This window comes from Pinus tabuliformis, chromosome 9 (genome assembly GCF_031772625.1).
Source record: "Pinus tabuliformis cultivar Carrire ecotype Pingquan chromosome 9, CPIR1, whole genome shotgun sequence".
NCBI lineage: Eukaryota > Viridiplantae > Streptophyta > Pinopsida > Pinales > Pinaceae > Pinus > Pinus tabuliformis.
The window spans coordinates 1,704,301,099-1,704,314,341 of NC_142307.1; the positions used below are offsets into that span (position 1 = coordinate 1,704,301,099).

General features: G+C 41.2%; 1 protein-coding gene across 1 annotated transcript in view; it reads right to left on the minus strand.

The window, feature by feature from the left end:
- Positions 1-377: 377 nt before the first annotated feature.
- The window catches only part of LOC149155455 (uncharacterized), a 43,905-nt gene continuing 31,039 nt past the window's right edge, over positions 378-13,243 (minus strand). The window contains exon 2 of the mRNA XM_089444429.1: positions 378-908. Within this exon, the coding sequence (XP_089300555.1) occupies positions 378-908 (531 nt within the window). The remainder of the gene's footprint in view (positions 909-13,243) is intronic.

Genomic DNA, 13,243 nt, shown 5'->3' on the forward strand with positions numbered 1-13,243 from the left:
TCATCTATGTTCACATTGCATTCCTTGGTCAATGAATTCTCCCAAATCGTATTGAAAGCTTCCACTGTTCCATTTTCCTGAGGATGATAAGGATTGATTGTTTGGTGGTAAACTTGAAATTCCTCAGTTAGTGCTTCAATAGTCTTGTTCAAGAAATGTGTCCCTTGGTCACTCATCATAATTTTTGGACAACCAAATCTGAATAGTATATATTCAAAGATGAACTTCACAGTAGTTTCTATGCTCCAATCCTTCAATGGTTGTGCCTCGACCCATCTTGTCAAATAATCAGTGGCAGTGTTGATATACCTCACACCAGTCTTCTTTCCTGGCGGATTGATAGGTCCAACGAAGTCAATAGCCCATTTGTCAAAGTCCTACAAGGTTACCTGTGGTACTAGTAAAATTTTGTCTCTTCTAGATGGCCTTCCTATTCTTTGACACATATCACATGCTTGACATAATTCTTTTGCATCCTTATGTATTGCGGGCCACCATAAACCAACTCTCAAGATTTTATGTGTAGTGGCTTTTCCTGCATAATACCCACCTGTGACTCCTCCATGAGCTTCTGTCAAAATACTCTGTCTTTCGTGTTCAGGGACGTATTTGTGCAGTATTTCATCTGGCCCCATTTTTTTCAAGTGTCTAGCAATCAACGAGAAATCAGCTACTCGGACTACCAACTCCTTCTTTTTCTTCATAGTGTACTCTGCGAGCACCATTCCTGTGGCCATAAACTGAATAATAGCCGTGAAGTGATCATCTACGACTCTAATTTCTAATAACTGTGCATCGAGCAGGTTATCTTCGATATTTGTGGGTTCTTCTCCTATCTCTATTCTTGATAGATAATCATGCCTGACATTCAATTTCCCTGGATTGACTATAACCTTGAAGTCATACTCCTGGAATAATAACAACCATTGACAGATATTTTCTCCTAAAATAGGCTTATTCACTGAATATTTCAGCGTGGAGTGATTAGTGAAAAATTTGAAATGTGCTCCCAACAAGTAGTGCCTGAACTTCTGTAATGCATATACCATATCTAATCCCTCCCTTTCTGTAGTGTTATAATTCTTTTCTGCCTTGGACAATTTTCTTCTTGCAAATGCTATGGGATGATCAATTTCTCCTGGTCTTGGTTGCGCTAGCACTACACCCAATGCTATGTGTTGGGCAGCGGATCCCCCCACAACATGTTTTTGGGGCTTAAAGCCCAAGTTTTGGTCAATGTCATGTAAAGAATCCACGAAGTATGGGCATGGAGCGCGAAAGTCTACGATAAGTCATAGGGTTGTCCTCCCTAAGAATTGTAAAATAATGTAAAGTTGTGTCGGCCTATCCATGGTCGCGGACCATGGGATTGTATAATTAGAGTGAGGCTCTAAGTGTAAAGAACGTTTTTGGGAAAAAGAAGGAAGTAGATAGATGCGAAGGCATGGTTAGAGAATAGAGGTGGATCTGAAGCGTATTGGGTCGTAGTAGTAGGAAGAGGCTCTGCAGCTGAGTGCATAGAGGCCTAATAGAGTCCGTCGCTGAGTGCACAGACCCCTGCAACTGAGTGCGTAGGGCAGAGTTGGGTTTGTACTTGAACTGAACTTGAAAAGATCGTTAATAAAGATAAGTTGGATTCGGAATATGGTGCACGTAGTCGTGGATTTATATTTTTGATAATATTCATTAAGTGTTATCTATTTATTTATATGCACGCACTTGATAAATACTTGTCTAAATGTTTATGTATGAAAATATTCTAAGTAATTAGCGAAAAAAACCTAATTAAGGAAGACTTGGGTTGAGCAACACGGGTCGCGCTGTGGTTAGAGCTGCGCGAAGGTAGTAACACAGGACGTAACGCGCCCGTAGGTGCGCATAGCCTAGTAAGCGCTAAGGTTGGGTCGTGTCCCTATCACTGCATATCAGACATCCCCAGGGTGCGGAAACCTGGTTCCAACACCCTCCCATATTACTTCGGGTGAGACCTCAGTCTGCGCTCCACGGACTATTGCCAAAAGGGCCAGTAGTACCGGGGTTTGCTTGGCTAAATCACTTCTGAACCTAGGTCAGGCCCCACTAAGCCAACAAATGGTTCCGTTGGTAGAGGAGGATGATGACGACCCCTGCAATATTAATATTCCAGAAACCAAAGGTTGTTGCGAGGTTCGGGGAACACCAAATGAGGATCTCGACATTATCGTGCCACTAAAAACAAAGCAGGTAAACATTGGCTCAAAAGCGGAGCTGAAGTATGCGACACTTGGGGATTATTGGGACGATGCTACAGTAGATACGGTTGCTGAGTTACTCCGCAAGTATCAAGAATTGTTCCCGACCAAAATCACGAACTTGAAAGGGATCATTGGTGATATAGGGATGATGAAGATCACTCTGAAACTGGATGTGAAGCCAGTTAAGTAGCGGCCTTACCGATTGAACCCAAAGTATAAAGAAAAGGTCCGCGATGAGTTAGAAAAAATGCTCGCAACTAGAATTATTGAACCGGTAGAAGAATCCGATTGGGTGAGTCCTATGGTAGTGCAGGAGAAAAAAACATAAAGGCGAAATAAGAATATGCGTGGACCTCAGGAAGCTTAACAATGCCTGTGTTCACAATCCATTCCCAACACCATTCACAGATGAAGTATTGGAAAACATTGGTGGTTAGGAAGCTTACTCATTCACGAACGACTTCTTAGGGTACCATCAGATCAAGATCGCACCAGAAGACAGGAGAAAAACAACCTTCACAACCGAATGGGGCTACTTTTAGTACACTGTCATGCCCTTTGGCTTGAAGAACGCGCCTGCCATATTCTCGCGCATAGTGGTAGCGGCGTTCAAAGAATACATCCACAAGTTCTTGGAAGTCTATCTGGATGATTGGACTATCTTTGGATTAGTTAAACACCATGTTGCAAGCCTACGTTTGATGCTGGATACTTGCCACCGACACCAGATTGCATTGAACCTTAAAAAGTGCACCTTCCTCATTCCCTTTGGAAACCTGCTAGGCCATGTGGTATGCAAGTAAGGTTTGATGGTGGACCCCACGAAGATTTATGTTATTATGAATTTGGAAGCACCACACAGTGTCAAACAACTATGCGCTACTTTGGGACACATGGGTTACTATCGAAAGTTTATCAAGATCTATGCCCAAATAACAGTGCCAATGGAAAAGATATTTAAAAAGGACGCTACATATTGTTGGAATGATGATTGTATGAAAAGTTTTGATGTTTTCAAGGAGAAACTAGCATCCGCTCCAACCCTGGCCTTCCGAAAATGGGACATGGAATTTCATGTACATGTTGATGTGTCGTGTATTGCACTGGGAGCTGTACTCACGCAAGAAGGTGCGGAAGGCGTGGATCACCCAATTTCATTCACGAGTTGGTGGCTGTCCAAAGCTGAAAAGAATTACTCTACTACTGAGTGCGAAGGGTTGGAAATGGTGTACGCACTCCAGAAATACCGACACTATTTACTTGGCGGGCACTTCAAGATGTATACCGATCATTCCGTGTTGAAATACCTGGTGAACAAGCCTATGTTGGGGGGCACATATGCAGATGGCTTCTACTGTTTCAAGAATATGATTTTGAAGTCATAGTCAAGCCAGGATGCCTAAATGCAGGACCCAATCACTTGTCACGAATAGAGACAGGCGAGGAACCAACAAATTTGGAGGAGGGACTACCGGATGCACCTCTCTTTGTAGTGCGTGTCACGGACGGCCATTTCAAAGATATAATCCATTTCTTAACCATAGGGACTGCGCCAAAGGAATACTCCATCCAACAGAAGAAGGAATTGGTGGTACGCGTGGCAGACTTTTCTATCATCGCGGGGCACCTCTACAAAATGGGAAACAATGAGATACTGTGAAGATATGTACCTGAATTTGAGCAAGGACAGATCCTTGCGGAAGCACATGGAGGTGCTGCAGGAGGACACTATGCCAGATGCACAATGGCACAAAAGATTCTTCGCGCTGGGTTGTGGTGGCCAACCTTGCACCAAGATTTGAAAGCCCACTATCGGGCCTGTGATATCTGTCAAAGAACTGGGAAACCATCACGAAGGGACGAGATGCCACTCAATCCACAAACGACATTGCAGCCATTCGAAAAATGGGCAATCGACTTTGTGGGACCAATCAAGCTGTAGGGAAAGACAGGTGCGCACTACATAATCACCGCGACAGAGTACTTAACACGGTGGGCAGAAGCACAACTAGTTAAGGACTGCACAACTGCTACAACTACGAAGTTTTTATTTGACAACATGTTGACACAATTTGGGTGCCCAAAAGTCTTAATGAGTGACTGCGGAACACACTTCCTGAATGAAACCATTAGCGCACTCACCGAGGAGTTCCAGGTGTATCATCAACAAAGTACACCATACCACCCGCAAGCTAATGGGACAGTAGAGGCATTCAACAAAATACTGGAGACTGCACTGACCAAAGTATGTAACACACAATGAAATGACTGGGACCTGCGCATACCTGCTGTATTATGGGCATATAGAACCACGTGCAAAAAATTGACGGGTCAGACACCTTTTCGGTTAGTCTATGGCGCAAAAGCTGTCATGCCAATGGAATACATCGTACCCAGTTTGCGAATAGCAACACTTACAGGCATGTCGGACCGTGAAGCCTTGGAAGAGAGGCTCGCACAATTAGAAGAACTTGAGGAAGAACGATTTCTGGTGGGATTTCATCAGTAGGTACAAAAACAGTGTGAAAAGGCTTGGCACGATCGTCATATCAAGTTGCGCACCTTCAAGGTCAACGACTTAGTACTACTGTATGACAGTAAATTCGAAAAATTCCTGGGAAAGTTCAGAATGCACTGGTTGGGACCATATGTGGTAAAAGAGGTCATAGATGGAGGCGCGGTCTAGCTAGTCAAAATTAATGGGGAACCCTTCCTAGGAAAAGTAAATGATAGTCGCATGAAGCCCTGCACGGGTGGGCCGAATATCTGACTTGTTAGCGTTCGAATTTGCCTCAGGCTGAGGAAGGCAAAACTCGAGGCAATATCAAACCAAGCTCAGCCTCGTAGCTAGCCCTATGAGGACAGGAGAGGGCTCTCTCCGGTCAATCTCGGCAAAAGGTAATCAAAGAGGCTCGAGATGACTGAATTGATGACTAATTTTAGGCTAGGTATGAAGTACAAGGACTATGGAATTTATTTTTTGAAGTTTTGTTGAATTCAAGGGAAAGGCAATTTTGGGTGCGGGGATGAGGCACAGCTTTTGCAGAGGTCTACTTGGGGCAAGATAGGCGATTGTTTTGATGCCTTTAAAGTGATTGAATGAATAGACCTGACAGGTGAGGAGCTAAGGAGAGCAAGGAAGTCTCAAGGATTCTCCTTAAACTGAAGAAAACATGGAAAATTAAACAAACTTAAAGGCAGAGCATAACAAATTTATGGATTCTACCTTAACACTTCATTTGTTTAATTGCAGAAGATTAAATAAGGAAAATGGTACACATACACAACTTACAAGTATTGAGAGAAACACACCATCAACACATAAGGCCACATGAATCCAAAATAGTGCTGCAAAACCCTGGTCTATCCTTTGCCAAAATTGCAGATAAAATATGTACAATAGTGTATCAAGCTGTTCCCAAGAGTCCAACCCTGAAAATGACTAAGAAAATACATATTATAGGCAAGCTAACACATTCCCTTGCCTCTAGGGGTCGAGCTCATCATCCTAGGAGTTGTTTCAACCAATTCTAAACAAAGCACTACAATCTAGGTAGTCAAAACAACTTGCCTCTATAAGCTAGGAAACCAATTCATTCATTAAATTTTTGATATTTTATGAATGAATCATCTAGAATAGGTAAATAAGTGTCAAGTCAACATAAAGTTCCATTAATTACATCAAGGAGGGTGAAAAATCCCATCACAAGTCAAAACTGGTCAAACTAGCTTCGTTTCCTGAGCTGAAGATGAAAACTTTGCAAAAAATCCTGATGCGTAGCGCGCCTGAGCCCTATGCGTAGCGCGCCTTTCCACCTGCTTTTGGGGCACTTCCTGGCATCCAAATTGAGCTTATATTGGCTTGTTGGAAAGCCCTAGATGTCTACTTTCCAACCCAAGTGGAATTTTCCAATTTGATGTCCATTTTCCCCTCCAAAAGTGAATTCTCCCAAGGCTTCTTCCTGTGTGTCCAAAAAGGGGCAGTGAGGTCATTTTTTGCATGTTTTTTGACCTTTTGGGGACCCAAACCTTGATGAAATGCCTTGGTAGTAGCTGAGCAGGTGTATTACATCATGAAAAATCCAAAAATGCAAACCTTTCGTGATTTGGACCTCCCAATATTATGGGTAGCGCGCAGCGCACTACGCGTTGAGCCAAAAACCCTGTTTTTTACACAAAAATTTCAAAATTGACAAAATTTTCCCCAAACTTGTTGAAATTTGGGCTGGGGGTCCCTAATCAAGTACTATGCTCAGTCAAAGAGGCTTCAGCCAAAATCTGGAGTCTATCCTCCCTTTTTCGACGTTTTAGTGTCCTTCTGGTGCATGCAGTTTCAGTTGTAAAGTCACTGTCTATCCGCCTTCATGGTGTTTCAAAGTCTGTTTGGCTTTCAGTGAGATGAAGAATGAGAGTTTGGCGCAATTTATAAATATGTCACATGTGTATCAAAGTATCATAGGAAAGCCACAACGAGAATAGTTTTTTCAAATGAGTTTGCATGAAAAAACAGTCATTGCCTTGATTATGAAGGAATTTGACAAGTGTGTAGAAAAGAGGTGGAAATGACAATGGCCATAACAATGACAGCAGGGATGTAATGGAAAAAAGAGAGTGTGAGGCTAAGGTTAACAATGAGCATGGACACCACTGAAAATAGATGACATAGGCATATATCAACCCACACAGTCCCTAATATTTGTTTCAAACCCTAAGAAGTGAATTTGGAAATAAACATAGGGTTTTACATTTCACACTTGTTTCTCCACTTCAAAACACCATAATCATGTCTAAAATTCACTGAGAAAACATAAAGAACCTACTTGCAAGCATTTGGAGGCAATTTGGCATGAATCTGGATGAAGGAGCAAATATTTTTACCCAATGCGTAGCGCACACCTGAGTGCGTAGCGCCTGTGTATTTTTACACTGGCCAGTGAGGCCCAGTGCGTAGCGCCCATCTCAGTGCATAATGCATTTTACAGGAGGCTTTTGGAGGCATTTCCGGTGTCCAAATTGGGTGTAGGATATCTTGTTGGAAAGGGCTTTGAATATAATTTCCAACCCAAATGGAATTTTTCAATTTGGAGTTCATTTGCTTTGTCAAAAGTCAAATCTCCCAAGACTGGTCAAAATGTGCCAAATGAGGCTGCCTCAAGGCAGAGTGCTGTTGCCGTCAACTTTTGAATGCCTTTCTCAACTCCAAATTGAGCTCATGATAGCTCATTGGAAAGGTATTTGTGTCTAGTTATTAGTTAACGCATCAAGAAATTCATTTGACCAACCAAGCTAGGAGAAAAGTTTATTTTCCCAAGGTTACTCTAGAGGTGCATCAATTCTCCTGAGGCGATTGTATTTTTGACATTTCTCTAAAACCATGACACCTGTGTAAAAAGTGAATGAGGTTTTTCTTCCTTAGCATGGTTTGAACAAAAACCTCTCTCAGGTTTCCAAAATTCATCTTTTATTGCTCTGAAACATCATTTGAGTGAAACCTATCCCAATGTGTGAAACAAGGGATTTTATCGAAATGAAGCGAAATGAAGGGGATAAGGGGCTTCTAAATTCTTGAGGAAATTTTGGGAAGTAGGGAGGGATGTTAGGAAGCAGGGGAAAGTGGAATCTCAGAGATTGAGTGAGGGGAAGGGGTCCAAAAGGGCAAAACACAGGCCCAACCTAGAAAATTGCCAAGTTGTAGCAAGAAACTAGGGTTTGTGTAAAAATGAGGAATTTGGGGAATCTCAGTGATGGAAAGTGTTTAATAAGGTACATGAAGGATAGGGGAAGGTGTATGAACATCAGGATACAAATTGTTTCGATGATTTGACCATCCAAGAGAAATTACCTCCAAAACCTTAGGAGAGGAAATGGACCTTACCAAGGCACAACTGAAGCATGAATAAGTTATAAAATGACCCAATGGAACTTGACATGATGATAAAAACCATATGAATGATGATAGACTCAGCTGAACAGTGACATAGACTAATATTTGGGCAACTTTGAAAAGAGTGAAAGCAAACCCTAGACCTAATGCCTAGTGACCAAATTTTGCTTAAAGGCTCTTGAAATGACAAAATTTGACCTTGACACTCTGAGACCACTTTGTAAGAGCATATTTGATCACTGTAGGAAGGCTGGAAAGACTGACACTAACATTGGCTCCAATAGGGATGGTAGCTCCTTGGAGGTGCCAAGAACGACAGATCTTTGGGAGAGCATACCAGCGCCTTATCCATTGGCAATGGAGTCAAAAACTCAAACTAAAATGCATGACTAAAAACTGACGACTTGGATGACACAAATTGACTCTCACTCAACTAAAAACTGACTCAATACTTAAACACAACCGACAAACTGGAAATGATGCTCAAAGTGGAGCTTATTCATCAAAACCTACTCTAACAGTTTCATTCATCACCTGATCAAGTGAAATGAAACAACCAATGCAACCAAGTAAGTATCCCGTTTGCTGTTCGAATTCTCCGCAAGTGCTCACTTATGAACAACAAGAGAGAACTACTGAAAGGAAACTCCCATGACAACTTGGAAACAGATCCGTAGAATGATATGAATTCTCTATCCACCTCCAAAAACACTGCATAAGGATCTTGAAATTCAAGCACACTGGAACTTAGCTCATCTAATGGATTACTTCTCGTTTCCTCATACCATGAATGAAAACTTTGATCTGAGCCTTGTGACGAGACCTCTGCTGAAAATGACAAAGAAACCAACTGCCGGATCAAGTTTGTATCAATACACGTTTCAAGCTCACATATAGTCAATAGAGAAAGACTTTGACTGCAAACCTCATCCAAAACATCAGTTATTGGATCATGAAAAACTTGAAAAGACTGCTGTAATGTATCCATTGAAAATGTATGACATCCTTCTAGCTGTTCATTTTTTTCTTGAGAGATTTTACGAAGATTCTGCCTTATAAACTGAAATGCTTCGAAACAAAAGGGTATAGAATCTTCCTGCATCATCAAATCATGTATTTTGTCTTCCACAGCTTCATCTGTAATTTGCCCTTCAATTTGATTTGGTGGCTGCAAATCTGATGCTAAAGGCTGCTCAAGAATTTTGTTATCTATCTCATCCTCAACATTAATACTGAGAGATTGCTGATTTGTTATAGGCTGGTCATTTGAAGATTTACTATGCAATCTACCCTTTAAAAACTGAAATGATTCAAAACAGAATGGTACGGAGTCACCTTGAATCATTAAATCATGTGTGTCCACTTCCAAGTCTTTAGATGCAACTTGACAATCAATGGCTTTCGGGGGTTGCAAATCTGAATATGAGAAGTCTTGAACAAAATTTTCATTGCTCTCAAGATGATTCAAATCAAGACTTGTTGACATTTGATTTCTGATTGCATGGTAGTTATCTCTGATGAACTGAAACGAATCAAAACAAAAAGGCAAAGATCCTTCACTTACTTCAAACTTTGATGCACTTTCCTCATCATTTTCATAGCTCATATGCATCGGTTGATCACTGTACTCGAGCTGCTGTAAGTGAACTTCCTCCTCCCACAAACTAGCTGTTGATTCGTCTGCGAGATTAGCTTCTTTTTGGAGAACATAACCATCATCATACTGATTAAACTGAGGCAAATCATCAGTATAAAAGACATCATCAAGCATACATGTCATATCAACAGTTCTTTCTTTGCCAAGGTGATCTACAAAACAATCATTATCAGATCTATGACAACTAGGATAAGAAACAAAATGTTTTGGATCAGCAACTTGTTCTTCTTCAATCAGCGCACCATGAGCTTGAACATCATAATCATTTCTTGCGTTGATCTTGTCCATCATCTCTTCTACTACACTTACCAAAATGTCAAGCTTCACCTCTAGAGATGTTGATTTTTCCGGATCTATGTTTTTCATCTCTTCTTCCTTCATTCTTGCCCTTCGGATCAGCAGATGTGCCTCTACATTTACTGCACTGTTTTGCATCTTGTGAAGCGTTGCAATATCCCTTTCTCTTAGCTGAAACTCCATCTCCGGATCAAAGGCACCCGGATAGTGCAAGAGAGCAGATCTAGGAGTAGGCCTTATCTCAACTGGCATTGAATAATAAACTTGGTTAAATCTGGCCGAAAACTATTGTACTGTCTCCCCTGGTAGTCTTTTCAGCTGGTTATACTCTTCTACAATCAAGAAAAGGTTCTGCCCGATCATCCACCTGTCAAGAAAAACTTTGACGAACTGCCGGAAATCTAAGATGCTCACCTCAGGCAGGGTTTTGAACCAACTCTTCACTTTGCCTTGCAAAGAAAGAGCAAAAAGCCTTATACTGACATCTTCTTCATCAACTTCAAAAAGATCTAGAAAAGACTCAAAATTCTGCACATGTTGCTCAGCGTTGACATTCTTACATTCACCATCAAACCTCGGCAAGTATAGATCATAGTTTTTGGGGAAAGCATGAAGAAAAGAAGGTAAAACAAGAGGTTTATACCGATCTGGAATTTTACAAGGTGTAAGGGTATGTACAGCAGGTATAGAATTAGTATTGGTCTCTTGAGACTCATCAATTTGAAGATGGTCATCACAAAATTCGGAAAAAGGATCTTGATCAAGCTCAAAGGCATGCAAATCTTTGGTATTCACAATCTTCAAAGGGAAAGAATCAACTGCAGGCCGAGGATCTCTTCTCAAATACAATATACTTTGCAAAGCCTTCTTGACATTCTTGGGAAAAGAGAAGAAATAATTTATGACAAAGAACAAAATATCTTGGATGAAATTCCAACTTGAATACCTGATCTGCCCATGTTGTCCTTTCATGTTTCTGCTGGTCGGGATCATCTTCCAGTAGAGTCTTTGGATCTGATCTCGAAAATAATTTTGAGTTGCTAGGTGAATGATTTCAGCCTTGCCAGTGTCTGATCGTTGTCCACCATCAACAATCAGATCTGAACTTGATACATGTACTGGGGTAATTAACAAGTTAGATGTCACGTTTACAAGCTAGACCGGAGATTGACTGAAGCAGCGTTTATCTACTTCCGCTAATGCAAAGCAAAAGCGTTTTGAAGGCTACCTGGCATAACTTCAAGCTCCGTCTGTAGCTTATAAAACAAATGACATCAACAAGCAAACCATTTTCTTCCCCAGTATGGTTGCGACTATGTTAGCGTTCGAATTTGCCTCAGGCTGAGGAAGGAAAACTCGAGGCAACATCAAACCAAGGTCAGCCTCGTAGCTAGCCCTATGAGGACAGGAGAGGGCTCTCTCCGGTCAATCTCGGCAAAAGGTAATCAAAGAGGCTCGAGATGACTGAATTGATGACTAATTTTAGGCTAGGTATGAAGTACAAGGACTATGGAATTTATTTTTTGAAGTTTTGTTGAATTCAAGGGAAAGGCAATTTTGGGTGCGGGGATGAGGCACAGCTTTTGCAGAGGTCTACTTGGGGCAAGATAGGCGATTGTTTTGATGCCTTTAAAGTGATTGAATGAATAGACCTAACAGGTGAGGAGCTAAGGAGAGCAAGTAAGTCTCAAGGATTCTCCTTAAACTGAAGAAAACATGGAAAATTAAACAAACTTAAAGGCAGAGCATAGCAAATTTATGGATTCTACCTTAACACTTCATTTGTTTAATTGCAGAAGATTAAATAAGGAAAATGGTACACATACACAACTTGCAAGTACTGAGAGAAACACACCATCAACACATAAGGCCACATGAATCCCAAATAGTGCTGCAAAACCCTAGTCTATCCTTTGCCAAAATTGCAGATAAAATATGTACAATAGTGTATCAAGTTGTTCCCAAGAGTCCAACCCTGAAAATGACTAAGAAAATACATAATATAGGCAAGCTAACACATTCCCTTGCCTCTAGGGGTCAATCTCATCATCCTAGGCGCTGTTTCAACCAATTCTAAACAAAGCACTACAATCTAGGCAGTCAAAACAACTTGCCTCTATAAGCTAGGAAACCAATTCATTCATTAAATTTTTGCTATTTTATGAATGAATCATCTAGAATAGGTAAATAAGTGTCAAGTCAACATAAAGTTCCATTAATTACATCAAGGAGGGTGAAAAATCCCATCACAAGTCAAAACTGGTCAAACTGGCTTCGTTTCCTGAGCTGAAGATGAAAACTTTGCAAAAAATCCTGATGCGTAGCGCGCCTGAGCCCTATGCGTAGCGTGCCTTTCCACCTGCTTTTGGGGCACTTCTCGGCATCCAAATTGAGCTCAGGTTGGCTTGTTGGAAAGCCCTAGATGTCTACTTTCCAACCCAAGTGGAATTTTCCAATTTGATGTCCATTTGCCCCTCCAAAAGTGCATTCTCCCAAGGCTGCTTCCTGTGTGTCCAAAAAGAGGTAGTGAGGTCATTTTTTGCATGTTTTTTGACCTTTTGGGGACCCAAACCTTGATGAAATGTCTTGGCAGTAGCTGAGCAGGTGTATTTCATCATGAAAAATCTAAAAATGCAAACCTTTCATGATTTGGACCTCCCAATCTTATGGGTAGCGCGCGGCGCGCTACGCGTTGAGCCAAAAAACCTGTTTTTTACACAAAAATTTCAAAATTGACAAAATTTTCCCCAAACTTGTTGAAATTTGGGCTGGGGGTCCCCAATCAAGTACTATGCTCAGTCAAAGAAGCTTCGGCCAAAATTCGGAGTCTATCCTCCCTTTTTCGACGTTTTAGTGTCCTTCTAGTGCATGCAGTTTCAGTTGTAAAGTCATTGTCTATCCGCCTTCATGGTGTTTCAAAGTCTGTTTGGCTTTCAGTGAGATGAAGAATGAGAGTTTGGTGCAATTTCCAAATATGTCACATGTGTATCAAAGTATCATAGGAAAGCCACAATGAGAATAGTTTTGTCAAATGAGTTTGCATGAAAAACAGTCATTGCCTTGATTATGAAGGAATTTGACAAGTGTGTAGAAAAGAGGTGGAAATGACAATGGCCATAACAATGACAGCAGGGATGTGTTGAAGCCCCAAAAATCAGGTCGACAACAAGG